Genomic DNA, 23,235 nt, shown 5'->3' on the forward strand with positions numbered 1-23,235 from the left:
TGATATTTTTACAGTAAATATAAGACAGAAAGGTCAAGATGCAACAGTATGTACCAAATTTTAAGCATGTGAATAGTCTCATTGATTTCAAGCACCTTGCTGAATTGGGAGCTAAGCACTAGAGTGTTGATATTAGTGCCAGCAATGTATGATGAATATTGGTTCAACTTAAGTTTATGCAGTGTGTATTCTGTTAAAGTAATCTCCCTTTAAAATGAGTAAATAAGAGTAGATACAAATCATAGAGCAAACTGAAGCTTTTTGGTAGGAGATAAGATGTAGTACCAGAGAACCTGTGGATAGCCAGCTATGGTGGAGATGACCAGAAACGTATTGAAATGAATATGTGTAGTTAGGACAGAGCAGAAACACAGAGGAAATATTGTGCATGCATTGTGGGTTTTGATTGTGTTTAGAGTGGAAGATCAAGGAGCAGATCATTGGTCCTGGACTTTATAGTGAATGAAGGGGCTGTGATAGAATAAAAGGGCTTTAAAAGCCCCAATTCTAACCAGGAGTGGCTCCCCCTAGCGCAGGAACCATGGAAAATAGCCATAAGTCTGATTTATAAGGATCTCCTCAAAATCATCAAGCTGCATGCATACTAGGGTTAGGAGGGCCATATCGGGGAGACACTATGCACTGGTGTCCATAGGGAAGCCTAAGGAGGCTTCAGTGATTTGAATAGGCCCTTAGGTCTGTCTAAATTATACTGGCTGGAGCAGTTTAGGATCAGGAAGGTGCAAAATCAATTTAGCCCCCATTCCTTAGGCTGTAAGTCCTTTTCTTAGTCTCTAAGAAGTGTAGCACAGACTCTTATCCCAGATCTTTAGGTTTCAGGAAAGAGGCAGCTCTTCTATGAAGAGAAGAAACATAGAGCTGTTACATGTTAGAGCCTTGTGAAAAATATATTAATAGTTTCTTTTCTCCTAATTTCCTAGTAAAATTTCTGTGGTTCCTCCTACTCCACCTCCTTTCACTGTATCCACTGGGGGAAACACCACAATGGTAATGTATATATGTACAGCTATCTAAGAGCTCTTTAATTGGAAACAACCAACCACAGAAGTGTAAAAAATAGCAACAGCTCATAATATTGTTTAGAAATTTGTTGCAATATAAATTATTATTTTATTTCTTTTGGCCAGGTCTACATTAAAGGCAAAGGTTGAATCAAGATACACACTCCAGCTATGGTAATTATGTAGCTAGAGTCAAAGTATCTTGTTTCAAGTTTCCCCCCACAGCAGGAAGCTGATAGGATCAAATGCTCCTTTCAGCTTCCCTTATTCTTTGCAGAAGCAGGAGTACCAGCTGCTGATGGGGGTGCCTTCACTAGACCCGATTAATTGAACTCCAGAAGATCGATTTCAGCAGCATCGATCTTTCGTTTATTGAAGACATAGCCTTGTCTTGTTCCTTTTTCAGAGGAGTTGGCAGCATGATACAGAATAGTGTATCTCTTAGGCCTGGTCTACACTAAAGGGGAAAGTCAACTTAAGATATGCAACTCCAGTTATGTTAATTACGTAGCTGGAGTTGAAGTGTCTTAAATCGCAATTTGGCACCATCCACACAGCGGGAGGTCAACAAGAGCTCATGCTCCCTTTGACTTCCCATATTCTTCATGAGGAGCAGGACTTCTGGCATCAATGGGAGCACCCTCTCTGTTCAAATTAGCAGGTCTTCATCAGAAAATCGACCATAGCAGCATCCATCTTCTTTGTAGTGTATACAAGCCCTTAGAGACATATGAGATTAGTCACCAACATTTTAGTGCACATTATGTAGCCATTTGTAATGAAAATTTTGCAAGAATGGCATAATAATTTTGATCGTTATAATTTTATCACAGTTTCTAGCAGGTGGACTATTAGGATTAGATCCAAAATCCATTGAAATCAATTGCAAGACTACCATTGACTTCAGTGGCCTCCAGACTAGGCTGTGGTTCCCCAATTTAGCAGCCCTTCCCTGCTCAAGAAAGCATTTAAGCATGTGTTTAATTTTATACACATGCTTAAATCCCATTGATTTTGATGAAAATTTTTGTCTAGCTCTACTTCCAATCCTTATAAGGATCCTTTGAATCTGAAGCACCAGAAGCATTAAAGTAGCTCTAAAATAAATACGACTTTCTTACCTTAACTTAAATGCAAACAATATTACACAGATTAATCACCTATGTCATTTGCTTATATTTATGAAATTAAAATGGAAATCGTCTACAGAGATTTCTGCTGGTAGATGTAAAACAATTCAGCTGAAAGAGCCACTCCTTCCCCCAGCTAGATACGTCAATGCTAATATTTACATGTAGTGAAAAAATATGTGCTTATAAATGCTACAGAAATGATAGCCCTGTGCAATCTTATGCTATTTTTGCTGTTTCTAAAGGTGTGTGACATGGGAAGCTTTGAAAACACAGCCTTTGATTTTATCTTTTAATTTTTTCCTTTCAATTGCAGGAAATCAGTCAATCTAGAAGTTTTAATAAGTCTGTGGAAAACTTGTTTCTGTCTCTTGCCACAAATATGAAAAGTAAGTGTCCTTCAGTGCTTTGCAATTTAAATGTGAGCCAGAGACTGGTTTCAAATAAAGGATCCATTAAGGACTGCTGCTAACTCCAAGCCAGCAAATAGTTACAAGGCATGTCTAATTGTCCATCAGCATTTGGTATGGAATATACCAATTTTCTATTGGGGTATCCACTTCCTCTCTCCAAGTGAACTTGTTACAGATTGCCCTTCTTTTTGTATCACTCTCAAAGGGAGGGATTAAATATTGTCTTTCTCTTTCCTTTCATGTTTTTAGAAAAATTCTCTTCCCTTTCTCCCTCAAAGCTTCCTGTCAGTGTATTTGTTTTTAAAGTTATCTTCTCTTATCAGAAAAAAACAACAAATGGTCTGGTAGCACTTTATAGACTAACAAAACATGTACCATCTACATGTTTTGTTAGTCTATAAAGTGCTGCAAGACCATTTGTTGTTTCTTTTTCTGTGAGGGTATGTCTACACTACCACCCTCGTTCGAACTAGGGTGGTAATGTAGGCAACCGGAGTTGCAAATGAAGCCCAGGAATATTTCCACTTTCTTCCAACTTTTGTATCCATTTTAATTGACTCCCCATTTTCCTAATTTCGCCTTTCGCACTTACATAAATAATCATAATGGGTCATGCATTTATGTAGTGACTTTAATCCCAACTCAAAGCAGCTTCCAAATAGATATCTAAATTGTATGTTGGGATCGTCCTCCTACCTGCTTCTGAAATGCATCCAATTCATCTCTGATAAAACTCTGTTTGATAGCATACAGTAAAACAAAAGAGTAGCTGAGGGCAAGGAGTGAAGAATATATTTTCTAGTTGGGACTGCAAGGGAAATTTAGGTAGGCGGAATGCAGTTAAACAAAATGAGACAGGTACTTGCTTTGCTATCTGTTTCTTTTTCTTAGGCGATGAATCTGTAATCTAAAAGATCTGAAAGACATAGGATTAGCTTAATAAATCTCCAGATTTGTTGACAATGTTCATTATAAATGTGCTCCTCTCTTCTTGTATTTATTTTAGAAATTTCAAAGTCCCAGAATGACATGAGGTCTGACAAAAGTCTCCTCACTACAGATTATGGGCAGGATGTGGAACGGAGGAAGGAAAGGAGGAGTCAGTCTGACACTGCCATCAACATTACAAGCAGAGTATGAAAATCATTATATTTAGTAGTTCTAGTTTCTGGGGCTGTTTTGTGATTGGGAAATTATTAGGGGACTGATGGTTGTCATGATGCAGTACTGGTTGTAGTAGAGTGGTAAAAACTAGTTAGAGTTACTTTGGAAGGTTCACTGGAACTCCTCCTTTTGTAATTCTTTCAATAATTCTTATTTTCAGCTGAAATTTTCTAGCCTTCTCAGTTTAAAGCTAAAGACTAGTTTATTCAGTTTTCATGGAGCCACCTTGCTCCAACAGGGAATACCGGGAGTGCATGTGGCTCACAAGCTCTCCAGGGACTAGTTGGTGCACACTGTACCAGCCAGTGGGCAACACAGATTCCTCCCCAGTCCATCTGCTGGCCCTCCTACAGCCCCTAATGAATAAAAGGGACTGAGCTGTGGCCTTTCCATGCCATTCCTGTGATTTTCTGAGCAATATCTTGGAGAGAGAACATGTTGGCCATTGTGTGAACTATTTGGCAGCAAAATGCAAAGTCCATTCTCCTGTTTTTTAGTTGTGAGAGAGTGAGACAGTTTGAAACAAGTGAAAACATTTAGTTTATCTGCTGTAAAAAGATGGGTAAGGGTTTGTTTTGTTCACATCTAGCTCTCAAATTGCTGAACTTTATAAGCTAAAACTTTCTAGGTAGCCCCAGTCTAGGGATCCCCAGCCAGGCCGGTAGCAGAGGGGCTGGAATCTTGGGATCCTCAGTGGTGGGGATCCCCAGAGGGGCTGGCAGCAGTGGGGCCGGAAACTGGGGATTCCCAGGTCCAGGAATCACCAGCAGGACTGGTGGCTGGGGATCCCCAGGACTGGGGCACCCTCAGGACCTGACCTGTCCCAAATGAGGGATTTTACCAGATCAGGAGAGATCCCTTTCACCAGTAGCAGGGAGGGGCAGCAGGCTGGGAGGCTGATGGTGAGAGGGATCTCTCCTGATCTGGTAAAATCCCTCGTTTGGGACAGGTCAGGTCCTGAGGGTGCTGGACCGGGGAGGTCCAACCTGTAGTTTAGAAAATCAAGCAACGTGTCTCTGTAGTGTTTTTTATAGGATGCATTGAAACTATATTATAAATATTATGAAAAATATGGATGAGTGCTCTAGAGTTTGAAATCTTCTAGTTATATGTTTGCCAAACAATATGCCTGGATTTTTAAATTGGCTATAAATGCTGAAGGTTTTAGAGTGTTATGCTGTGTCAGTACTTTGTTAGGGATATAGAAAAGTAAGATTTTTCTTGATTGTGTTGTCAAAGCTCTGCTTCTGGAGAACAAGAATTTCTAATGTCCTTATAACTAAAAACCCCAAACTTTTGCTGGAGTTTTGGCTGATCTTCTATTTTGGATAACATTACTACAATCTAGATTTTGCTTCTAGTTAAAGTTTTGCTCCCACCTTTCCCCCCACCATATCTTATGGCTCTTTGTGTTCATGCTATAATTTCTAAGTTTACTTTTAGTCTCTGTGAGAAATTGTTCCAAGCTTTTACTCTTTTGTAATGTTATCTCTAGTTCTATTTTTGTCGTCCTTTTGATCGTTCTAGGAGCAGTGGCCATCAGTTCTTGCCCTTCTCTGTGTAGCCTATTTGTTAACATTTATCAGATGCCTCATCTATTATTCCCTCTGTGGTTTCGTATTTTCTTGTTATCTTTTTAAATAAGATTACCACACCTCATCACAATGTTTGTGTTTTCTCTGCTAGAACTCTTGAAGTAATCTTACACTGCAGTTCTACAATGAAGAGTGACTATGTCAGAAAGGCCCCTTCTTACTCAATAGGTCTGATCCATATGTATGCTCAGTCAGAAGTCCTTGGCTTTGGTGACATAAAGCTGTAAACATTTATTTTTAATTAGTTTGTTCCAGTATCATTCCAGGTATCAAAGTTAGGCTGGCTGATGAAGACTGAGCCTCAGCCTTCTAGTTGTCATCAGTTGTTAGCTCCCCTTCTCCACTAAGTGGAGGATTTACACTGTCCTTCATCTTTATCTTGCTCATAATCTATTTAAATAACTTCTTGCCTTTTAGGTCCCTTAAAAACTGTAATTCATTTTGTGCCCCTGCCTTTCTGATTTTGTCTATACAGGCAGTCCCCGAGTTACGCGGATCCGACTTATGTCGGATCCGCACTTACGAACGGGGCTTTCTTGCCCTGGAGCTCGCAGGCAGCGGGACCGCCCAGAGCACAGCAGTCCCACCACCTCGACCTCCGGGGTGAGAAAAGCTGCTCCGGGTGCCCCTGGTCTCCTGAGGACCGTCTCCAGCAGACCAGGGACACCTGGAGCAAAGCCGGGGAGACGGAGGGGTCCCGCGCCTCTGTGGCTTTGCTCTGGCAAAGCCTCAGAGGCGCGGGACTCCGCCGCCGCTGCCGCTTTGCTCCTGGTGCCTTTGGTCTGCTGGGGACCGTCTCCAGCAGACCAGGGACACCTGGAGCAAAGCTGGGAGGCAGAGGGGTCCCCCGCTTCTGAGGCTTTGCCAGAGCAAAGCCTCAGAGGCGCGGCACCCCGCCGCCGCTGCGGCTTTGCTCCCCGTGTCCCTGGTCTGCTGAGGGGGGGGTGCCGCTAGTGGGCCCCCCCCCAGCAGACCAGGGAGATGTGGAGCAAAGCCCCGGGCCTGTGGTAGAGCAGGTGGGGTGCTGCCGGTTGGTCCCGCAGCACCGCTCCTTGGCGCTACTGGACCAACCCGGCAGCACCCCAGCTGCTCTGCCTCAGGAGTCCTGATTCAGCCGCTGCTGGTCAGTTTTAGCAGCGGCTGAATCAGGACACCTGGGGCAGAGCAACTGGGGTGCTGCTGGGTTGGTCCAGTAGCGCCGAGGAGCAGCGGCGCTACTGGACCAAACCAGCAGCACCCCAGCTGCTCTGCCCCAGGCGTCCCCAAGTCAGCCGCTGCTGAAACTGACCAGTGGCTGACTACAGGAAGCCCCTGCCCCGGGGCTTCCTGGAATCAGCCGCTGATCAGTTTCAGCAGCAGCTGACTTGGGGATGCCTGGGGTTCTTAATTTGAATCTGTATGTAAGTCAGAACTGGCGTCCAGATTCAGCCGCTGTTGAAACCGATCAGTTTCAGCAGCGGCTGAATCTGGACGCCAGTTCTGACTTACATACAGATTCAACTTAAGAACAAACCTACAGTCCCTATCTTGTACGTAACCCGGGGACTGCCTGTATACTGTTTCGTATTTAGCATGATAGAGAAATATAATGGCTTGGATTGTGAGTAACTTGTTGTTCAGAATGAGGTCTGTTTTCAAATTAATTTCACCATTTCATCTTCATCAATGGCAATTTTTGTTGTTCTTTCTACTAATCATAATGAAATTCCCTTGGATTATTAAGGATATATTATCATCCCCTCCCGGCATACAAACAATTCTCATTAATGTTCTTGGCTCATTCAGGCAAGAATATTCTTACTAGTTCTTTAGTAGTATAAGTATACTCTCCTAGAGTGTTTCATCAAACAAATATTTATTCCAGAATGAGTTTTTCCTTCTTTCCTAATGGTGTTTTTTCCACAATGCCCTTAATGAAATGTATTTCACAGATTATTTCTTGGAAGAGCAGAGGTGGATGGATGGGAGATCCTGAGAAATCCTACTCACCTCTTCATTTTGATCACAGAGTCAGAATTTTCATGTGGGGAATGGAATTCAAAAGTGTGCTGCTTCAAACTCCTTCATTCTTGATTATAGCAAAGTTAAACTTAAATAAACATTGAATGTTCAGCCTTACTTTAACTGTGACTCTGGAGAAAGACTTGTCAGTCCATCCTTGTACCAACACTCCTTCAAGTTAAATTTATTCTTATCTGTCTTCACATAGGTCGAGACAGGCATATGCCATGCATGGTGAAACATACGATTTGTAATTTTCTGGAGGAAGTGTCCTTTTGGCAAATCAGGATTTTGGGCGGGGGCAAGAGGGTAGTAGAGTTGTCCTATTGAGTACTTTTATTAATACACTGCTACAGTAAATACTTTAATTATAGCTGCCACATTAGCTATCATCATATGGTGGGTAATGGCATGTCCACCACACAAGATTATGGGCATACTATGGATAGGGGGGAGCAGCAATGGATCAACTAGTTTGTGAATAAATTAAAATTTACTATAGACCTGTTCCTTGGTCAGTCTCCCAAAGAAGGCACACTCAAATATGAATTGTAATTATAGACAGATCTACTGGCAGGGGAGGGAGGGAGAAGGGAGCAGTTACCCCAGAGGGGCCTGGTGATATAAAAGGGCCCGGTGCACCTAGTTGCTGCTACTGTGGCAGTAGTGGCGACCACAGCCACTGGCCCAATACATTTCTTTGTGGTGCTCTGGGCAGCACTAAGTGCTGCCTAGCCTCATCCTTGCCCCTTCTGTCTGAGGCCCCACCTCTTCCAGGGCCTGGAGCAGACCCTCCGCTCCCCCAGAGCCTTGCCCAGGGTCCTGGCCAGCCAGTTGGCCCTAGTGATTATAGACTGTACATTTATGTGGCAGAGCACAGTAGCGAGGAGACCAGAAACACCAAACACTTGACTTAACAAAACAAATGAATGGAAATTCAGTATACATCTCTTCCAGATAAGAAATGCACCAAGCCTTCAGCGACTCATCAATGGGGCACGGGACGACAATGAAGTCTATACCAAAAGGAATTGCAAGCAGGGAGAGGACAGTCCAGACAGTCCCATGAGTGACACTGTATTCTGTGGTGGCAAAAAACATGTAAGTGTCAATGTGAGATGAAGCAGTATAAAATAGTGGTGTAAAATAGACTGACATGTAGGAGTTAAAAGCTTGTTCAGTATAGGGTGTGTCATGCTTCATGCTGACAAATAAGAAGGAAATTCTATTTTAGTTCAAATCAGAGAAGACTATCTGTCCTCGGCATGGTCCTATTCTAAATTTATTGCAGCATATACACAGCTGAATGAATGGCAGTCAGCTGAAACTTCAGGTTATTTAAAGTTCAGTTAATGTCCTGTCAGGTGTGCAAATTCAGCTGCCTCATTCTTTTCACTGAGGACAGAGGAGAGTTTGTAGAAGGGACAAAAATATTATAGTGCAGTGGAGATCGTAGTCGTTGGGGATGGAAAATCCTTTTAAAATAATTGATATTTTCTACAAAACATTGTTCCCTATCTAATGACATAACAGATACTTCTCTTGATGTTAGCTGGAAAGGGGGAGAAGAAAACTGATCAGAAGTGATCGCATCCAGGGTTTTAAAATCTGTTTGAGTAGCTGGTACAGTAACTGTATCTCACAGAGAATAATGTTTTTAGTATGTTACAAATGACTTGAGAGGAATTGTCAGGACAGAATGGGACAATGCAGTGTGTAGGCATTTCAGAGCTGAAGTTAAGGGAGGGAAATAAAATGGCTTAGGGCCAGATATAATTGAACCAGAGTTCTGCTTTTTAGTGACAATGAGATAATTTTACACCTGCTTTGCAGAGGTGTGAATAACTACACAAAGTGTAGGACAGTGGGCAGTCAGGCCCTTGGTGTTTGCCAGCAGTTCACAACACAGTTGTATCTGAGTCACCACAAATTTCCTTTTAATATAGGTAATAATTGTGATGCTGTTGGCAAAGTTGACTTTTGAATGGCAGTCACTATTGCTCTTACAGTGATCTGCCTATATTCTTCCTTTTCCTTTTAGAACATGATTGTTTTCTTTGAGGGATGAGACAAGGTTGGGGGAAAAAACAAATACAAACCACACTGATATCAAGCAGTGGTTTTCAAACTACAGGTCACCAAAAATGGTGGATGCTGAGTACCCACTGGCAGCCTCCCATCAACTCACTCACACACTGGCAAGCCCCACAGATCAGTGCTTTCCCTTCCTTCCCCATACTGCCCACGTGCTGCAATCAGGTGTTTCTTGGCATTCAGGAGGGTGGGGCACAGGGAGAAGCAAAGACATGGCATGTTTGGGGATGGGGCTGAACTGGGTGGGAAGAGGTGGGGCGAGGTTGGAGTGGGGGGCAGAAAGAGACAGGATTGGGGGGGCCTTGGATGAAGTTGTGGAGTGAGGGTAGAGCTAGAAGTCAAGCCTCCCTCCCCGGGAGTTTGGAAAGTTGACGCCTGTGCTCACATTAAAGCCTATATTAAAAATGAATGGTGAGGAGAAACCAAAACAGGCTCAATTAAATATATAGTTCAATACGTTGAAAGCTAGATTGGCCTTTGCTGTTATATGGCTGCACTGGAGCACAGAAGGGTGTAAAGGCTCCTTCTTCGCTGCACCTTCATGGCCTTCATAAGGGCTGACCACAGTTGCTTTCTGGCACTTGGGGTGCATGGAGAAAGGAGGATAAAGAGTGGGCAAGAAGGAGTGGAGCCATGGGTCCACACCCTCTATGCACTGATACCCATTACTGCATGGCTTTGCCAGGAAAGTCTGATATACCCTTTAAATATGCCACTGGGGAGCAGTAGGGAATATTTAATAAGTGACCCTCTTTCTTTCCTACACTTACTTCCTTGGAGCTCTTTCTAAGGTTGTGCACTCAGCACTGCCCCTTACTATGGGCTCCATACTACAATCACAGTCTAGCTGTACACTTTTAGATGTTTGGGACTTTTACCATTGACAGTCAATCCAGTATCCATATTATTCCTAGCCCCTGCTTTTTAAAAAATCATCTTTTGTGGTCACAGGCTAATTTTTGGGGGAAGACAACTTCCAGATAAAGAAATAGTCTCATACACTGAGTGCCTGTGGCATAGTTGTGCTCCGTTATGTATCAAAGACAGAGGAAGACATTGCCCTTACCTCATGGAGTTTACTATATAAAGATAGTTAATTCCATATAGAGAAAAGAAGAACTAGTAGAATTTCAATAATAGTTATGATTTAAGGCCTAGTATGGGTAGTGAAGAAATAGCTTTATGCACATATTATTTTAGTCCTGAGTTGTTGTGGCTTTAGCAGTCAGTTTGCTAGAAAGCCATTGAGCTTTGAAGGTGAAACTATCTTATTGGATTTGAGTTCGCTTTTTTTTTTTCATTCTTATCTTTTTTTAGGATAGTTTATATAGCATTAACAGCACTTGTACCGAGGCTGGCAATTTTGACATGGCTCATGTCACAGGAGAAATAGAGTTTGCCATGAGATATATCTTTAAAACCTACATTTTAGAAGTATGCATCAAGGCTTGCAAGAACCTGGCTTATGGAGAAGAGAAGAAGAAAAAGTGTAACCCGTAAGTGTTTTGATGTCAAAAGAAAAAGCTAAAAACAAAATGTTAATTTTTCAAGATATATATGTGTGTGTGTGACTTGTCACTGTGTATGATACATATATCAACTTCTTAGATATCAGAAAATTAGCACTTCAGTTGTGCAAGTTATTTAACACATCTGTGCTTGTCTTTGTCATCTATAAAATGAGAATACAAGTCTCTGCTTTTGAAATGCTATGAAATCTAATGATAATTGTAAAATACACTATAAATATATTACCTGTGCAAAAAGTACCCATTTCTGTGTATGAAAGGTGCCTGTGCATTTTTTGTTTGCAACATAGATGCTATTGTTTAACCCAGAGTGTCCTCTCTGTTCTTGTTTTGTTTATGAATAATTATCTCTGTCTTTTGGTGTCAGAAATCATTCATGAAAATTCAGCAGGCAGAATGTCTAGCTGCATGATTAGTGTTTGATGCTGCTATAATACATTGTTTGAGTGCAATTTGATCAGCTGGGTGCTGGGATTCCAGAATTACACTTAGGTTCTACCCACAAGAATTTGTCATTGAATCTCTTGCAGAGGAAGATCCTTAAAACTGAACTCTGATAAAAAGGATCCTTGTTAGAATGCCAGCTAATGTCATGGCACAGTTTGGAAATATTTAATAAGTAACTGAATACTCTTGGAGTTTCCTGATGGCATAGACAGCATACAAATAACAAAAAGCCTGAGAGGGTGGTGTGGGAAGTTCCATGTTGTAGTTAACATTACATTCTGTATTTGGTGTACAGAATGCTGTCTCTCAGCCAGTAGGAAAAAGTACAGGCATTGTTTATATTCAGAACACTTGCCGCAAAAGTTGGCTGGGTGTAGGTATTGTTTCCAGCACTTGAGCTAGCAGCATATCAAAACTGTTCAGCTTTTTGGCTGGTTTGAGCTGTGGCTGTTTGGTTTGCATGAGTCCCTGTTGAAAAAGCTTTTAAAACACACACAATACAAAATGGCTTAGGAAGCACAGAAAAGCAGTGGAAGGACTGAATTCCTGCTGAAAACTACAACTGATCTTCAGTTTCACCAGAATTTAACCCAGAAATTGGCTTGGCTTAGTTATATACTATTATAAATGAAATATAAAATACTGCATTTTAAAAGAATGTTCTTGTAGCATCTCACTCTCAGAGGCTTTGGAGGAAAGGCCAGTCCTCGCCTACAGACAACCCCCTAACCTCAAACAAATTTTTTCCAGTAACCATGCAGCACACCTCCATTATAATCATCCAGGAACCCCCCCACCCCTGCAATCAGCCCCGGTGCCAACTCTGCCCACACATCTACACTAGCGATTTCATCACTGGATCCAACCACATCAGCCACCAAATCAGAGGTTTATTTAACTGCACATCCACCTATGTGATCTTTTTGTTCCCATCAAATGCCAACAATGCCCCACTGCAATGTATATTGGCCAAACTGGACAGTCTCTACCAGAAAGAATTAATGGACTCAAATCAGATATCTGAAAAGGCAACACACAAAAACCTGTTGGAGAACACTTTAATCTGTCTGGACACTCGTTAATGGATCTCCAAGTCACTGTTTTGATTCAGGCCAATTCCACAAGCCAAATATACAGGGAAGGATTGGAACTTAACTTCATTTACAAGCTTAATTCTTATGCAAATGGTATGAAAAGGGACATGGGCTGGCTTGCACACTACCTTCCACATCCTAATGACTTAGCCAACCAACCAAACAATGGAGGTGCTGATTGTTTTTATCAGCCTCTTGTAACCATCTACCCACTGTCTCTCTTCTTTAATATTTTTTTCTCCTCCCCCCCCATCTTATTTATTCTTGGATCTGGACTTCTAGTACTCCAGGGATCTGAAGAAGTGGGTTGAACCCATGAAAGATCATACCATAACTAATGCTTTCAAGTAGGAATAAGGGATCTTCCGGAAAAGGGCTTATTTTCCAGAAAATCGCGTCTAGACTGACGCTTTCCTCCGGCAAAAACCCCGAGCCGGAAAAAAGCGGCAGCCATGTAAATGCAAATGCCGCGGGTGATATTTAAATCCCCCGCGGATTTGCAATTCCGGAAAAGGGGTGCAGTGTAGACACAGCCTACATGTTTTGTTAGTCTTTAAGGTGCTACTAGACTATTTGTTGTTTTTAAGTTTTTCTTGTAGCATTTGTTTTCTTTTCTATAGGCCCTATGAGCAGATAATGGGCATCCATGATGCTTTTGATCACCTGTAGCTCTGGATCCCTGCTCCAGGGTGCAGGCCATCATCTGTCCATAGAATCCTCATAAAAAAGAATAATGCTTAATGTGTGAGTTATTTATGAGATTAGGGTCCTACCAAATTCACATTCCAGTTTGGTCAATTAACAGCTACAGGATTTAAAAAATTATCAGTTTGATAGTTTCAGGCTTTAGATATATTCATCTGAAATTTCAGAGTGTTTTAACCATGGGGTCCTGACTCAAAGGAGGGTTGCAAGGCTTTTGGTAGAAATGTTTTTGGTGGCTTTTGCTTCCACTGCTTTTGGTGGCGGTGCCACCTTCAGAGCTGGGCTGCCAGAGAGCAGCAGGCTGTGCAGACACGAGGGTTACATAGTATGGGAGATGTTCATTACTTATTGGGGCGGGGACAGACCCAGCCTTACAGGTGGTTAATTCCCAAGATCCTGTGGCCAAATGGGAACTGTCATCCCTCCACACCGTGGTCAGCCCAAGGCCCTATTAGCAGAAATTGAGATTGAGCTGTCATGGAAACTGACCTATCCTCTGACTCTTAGGCTACGTCAACACTGCAGGCTTCTTGCACAAGAACTGTTTTGCACAAGAGTTTCTGTGCAAAAATTCTTGTGCAAGAGCACGTCCACACTGCCATGTGCTTTTGCACAAGAGCGTCCATGGCAGTGTGGACGCTCTCTTGTGCAAAAAAGCTCTGATGGCCATTTTAGCCATAGGGGTTTCTTGCACAAGAAACTCCTGTTGCCTGTCCACACTACCTTCTTATGCAAGAGATCTTATTTCTCGTGGGGAGAGGAATAACTCCTGTGCAAGAAGCCCTCTTTTCTGATGCTTTACTGTAAAATTACTTGCGCAAGACTCATGTGCAGTGTAGATGCTCTGCAAGTTTTTGTGCAAGAATGGCTGTTCATGCGCAAAAAGCCTGCAGTATAGATGTAGCCAGCAAGATGATCAGGATAGGATTGAAGCACACCAGCTGGAAAGTATGTGAGGAATATTGCAATGCATTTGTCCATTCTGTTGATAAATAGGAGATGCCAGTCTTCAGACAGTTTGAATTTGGCACCATTAACCAAGGGTACGTCTACTCAGCAGGGCTAAAGACAAATTAAGCTACGCAACTTGAGCTACATCAATTGTGTAGCTTAAGTCAAAATAGCTTAATTCAGCTTTTGGCACTGTCTACACAACAGGAAATCGAAAGAAGAGCACTCTTCCTTTGTCTTCCCTTGCTCCTCGTAAAATACAGGAATCAGAGTAAGAAGTCCTCTAGCTCACCATTATTTTGAAATAATGGCTTTCGGTGTAGACACTTTATTTGTTATTTTGGAATAATGTCAGTTATTCCAAAATAACGCTGCAGTGTAGACATAGCCCAATACTGAATATACCCTGGAAAAATTAAGTGTGCGCCAACTATTAAAGAGTTCGGAACATACTGCTTTATTTCTAACCCTTTCTCAGTTTAAGCTGTCCTAAATTTTGCTTTCTCCCTCCTCATTCCTCTCTCTAATTGCAAGGTATGCAAAGACTTACTTGCTTCCCGATAAATCTTCTCGGAGTAAACGTAAGACAGCTGTTAAAAAGAACACAGTGGATCCAGCATTCCATGAAACTTTTAAGGTATGACTCGTAAACTTTTGTGATTTGTTGAAAAGATCTCTCACTTGCATAGCAAAGTCTCCACCTCTAGTGCGCCCACTCCCACACACATTTTGTGAGCGGAACTCCCATTGACTTTAAGAAAAACCTGTAAGTGCTTTTAGGGTTGGACCACACCCTGTAATCCATTAACTAATGATGGATGTCAATCAAAAATAAAAGCAACCTCGTGTACATTTCTGGAAAGCTCTATTAATTTGCAAGCTACCTGAAAAGGAGTATTTGATATTGTCGATAGCAAACATAATTGACTGAAGTCTGTTGCAGTTTTTGGGTAAAGAGATCTGAAGTGTGATAAAAGAAACTCTCATATCTTTTGATGGTTACATACAGAAATTGTGTGTATTACAAAAGAAAAATGGTACTGTTATCTGTTTGAGCTGACAGCTCTTTTGTGAATGTCAGAGGAAGTGCATGTTTGCAAATGCTACATGAATCATATAGTTATACAGTTAATTCCTATTGTGCTCAAAGGAGTGATAGATCCTATATGTTAGTTTCCTCCTTTTTTCCCCTACCCCAAATGATGTCTCATTCATCTGTGTTTGAAAGTGTTTATTTAAACCACATGAATAGTCATAGTAGAGAGTAAGAGTAGCTGTAATTGTTCATTTTCAAAGTACTTCATGAATCCTTGCTGTAAAACTTTGCAGTCTACAAGTGCTGTTACCCTGATTTGACTGAGGGGGAAGCTGAGTTTGAATGACTTGCTAAGGCTGCAGTGAGTTACAGACAGAATCTTGTTTAGAACTCAGCTGTTCTTACATTCCATCCTGCACTAAGGCCATTAGACCTCACCTTCTATGTGTAATTGAGAGACTGCAGTGACATGCAAGGTAGTAATTGCCCAGTGGAATCTAATGATGTCATTTGCATGGGAGGGGCTAAGATTAAATCTCAGGCTTTTCAACTCTAAGAAAACTGTAACATTTGCCTTTCCCCTGAGTCCACAGAACCAGGAGACATGTGGAATGGGTGATGGTGGGGGAGGATCTCAAAAAGGCAGAGCAAAGTCCCAGTCTTGGATGCTGATATCCCAGATTTTGGTCAGGTTTGTAGAAGAACTCCTCCTCCTTTGTGCTTCTCCATAGTATGCCCCCTTTCATGGCAGTGTGGCATGACTAGTGACAGCTGTGCAGAAGGGAGTCACTAAGATGGCAGCAGGAATTAATGCTGCCTAAGGCTTTTCCTTCAGCTCAACCACAATTTTGGGGTATCTTTTCTATTCATGGCTTACCATGCCAGCTTCTCTGATATTTTGTAGAAGAGGGCAAAAATAGTTACATGGAGAGGAGAAATATCCAGCATAATTACTTCCCTTTCTGCATGGCTTTTCAGTGACTGCACAGATTTATTCCCCTCCACACTGCCAAGTGAGAGAAGTGGATGAAACACACAGGCCATTATTGTACAATTACAGAGACCAATAGGATAGGGTCTTGCTCAGTCTGCCATGGAGAATAACAGAGTGGAAATGGGAAATATTGTAAACGATGTGAAGGAGCCATGAGACAATATGTTATCTTTAAGACCTCCCTCTGGATACAAGATGCAGAAACCAGATTCTGGGTCTAACCCTGCAGCCGTTACTCAGCCAAAACTCCCACTGAAGCTGCCCACTAGGGCCATAAAGAAGCCTCATGACTACAACAGGTTCATGTGTATGTGAACACATTAGAGTATTTTTCAGAAGCCTGCTTCATTTAAACATGTGAATGGACAGTCCAGTCGTTCTTGTTATAAGGAACAGCGTTAGAGCATTTTGGCACAATTCATTTCCAGGAAAGATTCAAGCTGTGTTACCACTGAGATTTGGCCTACTTCTAACAAAGTGCCAAGGTGGCCAACAGAGTCATTATGGCTCTGGCAGCATATCAGCACTTCCACTTTCCTAAACACGATCCAGTCCATAAATCCAAACAGCCCAGGTAATTTCCAAATTGTGGCCTCTGTTATGCTTTTGCTTCTTCAAGTTGTGTGCAGTCATGAGGGAGCTGTGGTTCCTACATCTTAAAAGGAGGCCATAAAACAGTGTTAGGACCCAAACTTAGATTTGATAACCTAAAAAGAGGGTGTTCACAGAACGTAATGGGCCTAAATCTCATTTATACTGGGGTCTCTTTGACTTGGAGCCATCGACCCACAGAAAAATCAGTCAGGGGAGGTACATAAGTGAAAGGAAAAACAAAACATCCCCCCACCCCACCTCTCACTGACTCAGCCAGAGGAAAAAAACACTTCTCACATATGCGGTCCCCAATTGAGAAGCAGAAAACAAAGACATTCACTTCACTACCCTCAAACTCCACCCCAGGACCTAGAGATAGTAGATTTTGTGAACCTTCCTAGGCTCTGAGATGGGGCTAAAAGCGGTTCAGTGCACAGGAGGACTGGAGTAGGGATGTGGGGTCCGGGCAGGAGATAAGGTACAGGAGTGAGCTTGGGGTGTAGGGTCTGAGCAGGAAGTAAGGTACCCAAAGGAGGGGTCAGGGGTCTGGATGGGAAGGAAGATGCAAGAGCAGGGTGGGTATGCAGGGTCTGGAAGGGGATGGAAAGGTGGAGGGTCAGGGCGGGAGGAGTCAGGGGACTCTGAGGGGTTGAAGGGAGGAGTACATGTGATTTCATGTGACTGCAAGCTGCAGGGAAGCACTCCCTCTCGGTGCCATCCCCTGCAGCTCCCATTGGCCATCATTCAGCCAATAGGAGTGATGGGAGGCGGCAGTGCCTACAGGGAGAACTTCCCTATAGTTCACAGAGCCCACTCCCTCTCCCCTGCCAGGCAGAGTCTGCAGGAGGGGATTCAGCCCTGTCTTGCTTGGATCAGGCCCCTGAGGCTCCCCTTTCCCACAGCAGAGAGCCGGTGCTGATGCTCCAGTCAAGATGCTTCCTGCAGAGTTGGAGTGCCAGTGCTGGCTCATGCCCCTGTGCGGGTGGGGATAAGGCAGCCAGATCAGGGCAAAGCTGCAGGCTATAGGTTCCCCACCCCTGCTTTATGTAGGTGCAATAGTGCCCAGGCGACATCGAGTAAATGAAGATTAAGCCCACTATGAAGAGAATTGGTTTTGTGCTTCTTAACAGAAATTCAGTTTTATAAGTTATATTTATATTTAAAAGTGAAAAAAATGCAAATCTGCACAGTGCTGCTAATCCAAGCATAATTGCATTATGCTAGTGCTGAAGAAATAAAAACTGACATTGATCTATCCAATACTGCTTTCTCAGCTGAGTAAGGTACAAAATGTAATCAAAGAATGAAGAGGGTGAAAAGCAATTTAAATTCTTAAATTCAGGTTATTAATCTAAGGTGTTAAGCAGCACTGATAATGACATAAGCTTTCCTGTTTTATTTTTGGAACATGAGTGAATATAGTGCTCTAGCAGGGAGGGACCATTACACTGGCTAAACCTAGCATAGTGTGGAGAGGCAATATTTAGCTTTCCCATTTTCTCCTCAGATAATGCTGCTCTATCTAGATCTCCATGCCATTCTTGGGCTTCCTTTGAGCAGAGACTGGCTATTATGTTGTGGTTGGGTATCAGTAATCCTGTACTGCTATTTTATCTTTTTTCTAGTATAAGATTGAATATTCCCAGCTGGAAACACGAAAGCTTCAGATATCTGTGTGGCACTCAGGCGCACTCAAGCGAAGGGTGTTTCTTGGCGAAGTGATTATTCCATTGGCATCGTGGAATTTTGAAGACAATTCAACACAGTCTTTCAATTGGTATCAACTTAAAGCGAAGGTAAGTCCGAGCTTGATTGTTGGAAAGATAGGATGTTCCAGATATAGATTAACAGTGAGAAGGGAAGTCGGTATAGGATGATCATAGATTTTTGTGTCTCTCTCTTTTCAGCCTGAAAAGCCCGAAGACAGCCTAGTTCAGTACAATGGAGAACTCCTGTTGTGTGCAAAACTGATCTTACCATCCCAGTCTAAAAAATGCCAGTATGAAGAGCAAAGGAACGGAGGTATAAAGAATTTCACCCATATATGCGTTATCCTTGCTATAAAAGCATGGAGGCAATGTTTGTGTGTGGGCATCTGGGTATAAACACTGCCAACATGGGAGTTTATTTCTGCTTGACTAAATAGTTCCTACATATTGTAGCATGTATTGAGTTGTGATTAAATAATTGATTAGAACCCTTGTAAGGTAAAACAAAAACGTGGTAAAATGATTTGAATTCTAGACTCGTCAGTCTCACATTTTCTCCTTTACACACCAACAAAAGCAAATAAAAATATAGTGCTTTAGTAAAGTGGCTTTTGCATAATGAACTCTGAGCTGTAGCAGGCCAGTTATTCCACTCAAGGACCCTTCTGGAGTTAGCCTATCAGCTTTGACTATGAGCTCTCTCCTTCACAGGAATTTTCTCCTTAACAGAGTTTTATGTTTGTTTAACTTTTTATTCTAACTGGGATTCCCTTTCTGGAAAGGGTGCATTCACTGATGAAGGAAGGAAGAACTGGAGAGGATTGATGACTGGGACATCTTCACATGTTTTAGCTCTCTGGGTAGTAGTAAGCACTGCAGAATAGAGTTCCATAGGTGCTACATTGACTGTTGTTAGCCTCCTACTGCAGATATCTTAGACACAGAGGCAGGATGGAATTAGTGGAAGGATCAAGTCAGTTACGTTTTATTTCTTCTGTTCCCTGGATCCCTATCTCTTTTCACTCCATCTCATTCAGCATTCCCATCTTGGTTCAGTCCTCCCTCTCCCTCATGCTACCTCTTCCCTTTCTTCACTCACCTATGTATGTGTTTTTCTCACGCATGTGTGCGTGCCGCACGCACACACATATCCCCCTTATGTTGTGGGTTGTGCCAACTGCCCCTCCTCCTACTATTACTGCCTCAGAGTAATACCGTGGGGAGTACATTGTTCCCTTCTCATCTCTGCAGGTGCAGTTGGGGGCGTGGTCATGTTGAAGCTTTCTGGCCAAACCATTGGTCTTCCTCCTTCTCTTCCTCCATTTTTTAAAATCACACTCAGTAAAAATGTCTTCAAACCTTTCCTGTTGTCTAAAATCTCTCTGCAGTTTAGTAAGCACATGATACTTCCTCACTTCAGGGCAGCAGTGCTTAGTATCTTTTTCCTTCCTTTAGCCCAGTGTTAACTAGCCAACCATTTACCAACATGGTCACGAAGTAAGCAGTGTTTCTATTTTAGGGAGAGAAGACCAAGCATCTGCTGCTGGCCAGCTTCACCTTGTGGTGCTTGGAGCCAAGAACTTGCCTGTAGTGAGATGTGGTGGCACTTTGAATTCGTTTGTTAAAGGGTATGTTTGAGATTTAACACAAACGTTTTAGAATGTTTTAAAACCTTTGCCCACTTCTGCATCCAGCTAAAAATTAGTGCCAGTGCGAAGATCGAGTAAGTCTCACACAGGAGTCTGGAGCCAGATTGCGCACGATGGTAAGCACTTACCCAAGTAGCTTCTGAAACTGCAGTACTTGCCACAGTGTAAGGAAAAGGGCCACAGTCTGACCCTTAGGCCCTGTTCAGACAGATTTAGGATTAGAGGAGCCTCCCACCCCTTAATCTCTGCTTTGAACGGAGGTTTCACAGTTGCAGAAGTGTTTAAATATCAAGTTCTGAGCAGTAACAGGAAAATACCTAGGACCTGTGATTATAAACAGCGAAGAAGGGGACCGCTCCTGTCCTCTTAATTCATGCTTTGAGCTGTGCTGTTGCAAAATGAATTACAGTAAAACCTGTGTTATCTGGCAAACTTGGGGATTAGGGCATGCTGATTATCTAAAAATTTCAGTTATCTGAGGGTCCCATCAACCTAGGAAAATTCAATGGACAATAATTATGGCTCAACAAATTCTGCAAAACCCTACGTGCCAGACCAAAAAAGACTTGCCACCCTCCCCCTCCCAAGTGTTTTTAATGGCATAAATTCCTAATAATAATAACAGTAATTACTAATACATTAATAAATATTAATAAATATCACTCTATTAATAAATACCCTATAAATCTCTACCTTTTCCCTCTGCTGCCATGTCTCCTCCCCTTGCTCCATCAGCTCCCTGGTGCCTGCTGCCCCCCCAACTCCTCACCTGCTGTTCTGACTCCTGCCCTTTTCACTGCCCTCAGCCTTCCTGAGACCTTCCCTCTTCCACCAGCCCTTCTCTCTCCCCTGTGCCCACTCCTCCAGTAGCCCCACTCTGATCATGTGAGCTACCCCCTCCTCATCCCTTCTCCTAACACCTCCCTCAACACACCTGCCCTGCCTCTCCTCTGGCGCTAGTCCCTCCCCTGCAGGTGTCTGCCCTTTTGCTTTACCCCCAGAATTCCCTGGCACCTGCACCCTCCTGGTACCCCTTCCCTCACTGCCCCACCCCCTTTGGCCCTCTTTTTTCCTGATGCCCGTGCCCTCACACATGCCTTGCTCCATTCCTGCCTTCCTCATGCCCACACGCCTTCTCCCAGCACTGCCAACCTCCAATGCCCTTACCCTCACCTCTCCCAGCATCACCCTGTCCCCCCTCCCACTGACAGCTCCCCTCCTGCCCTTTTCCTCATTGTCTCCACTAGGCCCCCTGGCATTTGTCTCTCCTCCACCCTGTCCCTTGGTGCCTTCCCCTTCCCCGGCTTCTGCCTTCCAGTTTGTGGGGCTGCGGGAGCCTTTTTGAATCCAGCAGTCGCTGGCCGTGATGTCACGCCAGCATCTTGGCATCTGCGGGTGTCCTGCCCTCTGGCTTGCGACCCGCCTCCTCGTGCTGCAGCTGCACGTAGGCAGCCCAGCGGTGAGAATTGCTGCACTTCCCTCTCCCTGGCAGTGCTCTGCTATGTCTGTAGCTACTCGCTAGCTGGTAATAGCTACTGGCCACAGGTGAGCCCTGGCAATAATATTAAAACAAGTTTTTAATATTGGTAGTTTTTTAGTGTGAGGTAGTTGGTCTTATTTTTTTATTTAACTCAAAATAGAAATGTAAGCCAATCATCTTTAAGTAGTACTAATTATGATAAGCCAGGCCTGTGTGGTTGGGGGCAAGGCTGGCTGACAAAGTTTTCTTGTTAACAGAGTGCCAGATAACAAAAGTTTCACTGTATAGGGTTGTGCCCATGTAACCCTCAGTGTTTCCCTCTTGACTGAGATGCACCTAGAGCTGAGGTGAGCATGGTAATATCTATTAGGTCACTGAATGCCTTTTTTTTTAAACTCCTTTTGGAAGTTGTCTCACTCTCCCAGACCAAAGTAAGATCAGACAGAAGTCTCCTGTGCTGAAGAAAGAAGCCTCCCCTGAGTGGAAGCACCTGTTTGTTTTTGATGGTGTGACTGCATCTCAGTTATGGCAATCTCATCTGGACTTGGGTGTCTGGGACCAGGCATCTTTTGGCTCAGCTGACCAGTTCCTAGGGGGAGCCAGGCTTAGCACAAGTAAGTCTTATGAAAAATGGAAACACTTCAGTGCTCATTTTACACAATACTAATTATTTACAATGCAGTAGCAAGACTGGTGCTGTGCAAAACCACAAAGAAACAGCGCTCAGCCTGAAGTGCTTCAGTCTTAGGCCTTGAGTGTGTGAATGCTTATGTACATGCATCACATTGGAAGAGTGGCATCTGGCCATAACAGCTGGTCTGGGTACAGAGCCTAAAAGCACAGGCAGCAGACCAAAGGAAGGTAGGGGCAGCCTGATACAGATACAAGTGTGATTTTAAAATAATGACAGATAAAATAGGTGCTAGCTCTCTTCAGCTGCCTGTCCAGTCTCCAGTGGTTATTTTCTTAGAGAGTGGTGACAGAGGTAGGTATGGAGGACAAGTTTGCAGAAAGAAGTGGGAGTGGGTCCAAGCCTGGAAATACAACCTTTCACTTGTGAGGCTCATTCAATCAGATATTCATAATGTTTAACATGTGTCTAAGTGTTTGCTCAATTGGGGCCTCTCTAGATAATGATTAGATCATACAAAAGTAACTTCTGCATAATTTATATTGGAAGAGGCAAGGGTAGAACTTTTTTCTCCCCCTTTCCAAAACCTCTGCTTGAGCATTGTCTGGCATTACCAACCGCTCCCTGGGCTATACCAGGAAGTGTGGAAGAGCCTCATTTAACATTTGACCACAACCACTATTCCAACCAATGGTTGCTTGTCAAATCATCCTAACCCAAAATAGGGATGTTTAATCAAAATTTATCAGCTAATTGACTATTGCTGAAATTTCCATTGACTTCTCAAGTAGTCAGTAAGGGGAGGGAAGGTACAGCAGGGCGTCCAGCATGAGTAGGGACTGAAGCAGACATCACTAGTGCCGGGTTCCCCACTGAGCCTGTGCTGCCCCTGCACCTGCAAAGATGGTGCTGGGGGGGGAACAGGCTTTTAAGATAGATGCAGCAAGTGAGGGAAAACACAAGAAATCAACTTGATAAGTCTAGACTTATCGGGTAG

At 43.1% G+C, this 23,235-nt stretch overlaps 1 protein-coding gene across 11 annotated transcripts in view; it reads left to right on the forward strand.

Annotated features, from left to right (window-relative positions):
* SYTL3 (synaptotagmin like 3) overlaps positions 1-23,235 on the forward strand; it is a 64,341-nt gene that overhangs the window by 38,651 nt on the left and 2,455 nt on the right. For 10 of the 11 annotated variants that reach the window (XM_075924535.2, XM_075924538.2, XM_075924539.2 and 7 more), the window contains 10 exons: positions 942-1,008; positions 2,469-2,541; positions 3,572-3,699; positions 8,283-8,426; positions 10,737-10,915; positions 14,680-14,782; positions 18,395-18,565; positions 18,677-18,791; positions 19,998-20,106; positions 22,016-22,221. In XM_075924535.2, the coding sequence (XP_075780650.1) occupies positions 942-1,008; positions 2,469-2,541; positions 3,572-3,699; positions 8,283-8,426; positions 10,737-10,915; positions 14,680-14,782; positions 18,395-18,565; positions 18,677-18,791; positions 19,998-20,106; positions 22,016-22,221 (1,295 nt within the window). The other variant, XM_089777311.1, reaches the window with a different exon arrangement.

This window comes from Pelodiscus sinensis, chromosome 3 (assembly GCF_052426305.1).
Source record: "Pelodiscus sinensis isolate ZL-2025 chromosome 3, ASM5242630v1, whole genome shotgun sequence".
Taxonomy (NCBI): domain Eukaryota; kingdom Metazoa; phylum Chordata; order Testudines; family Trionychidae; genus Pelodiscus; species Pelodiscus sinensis.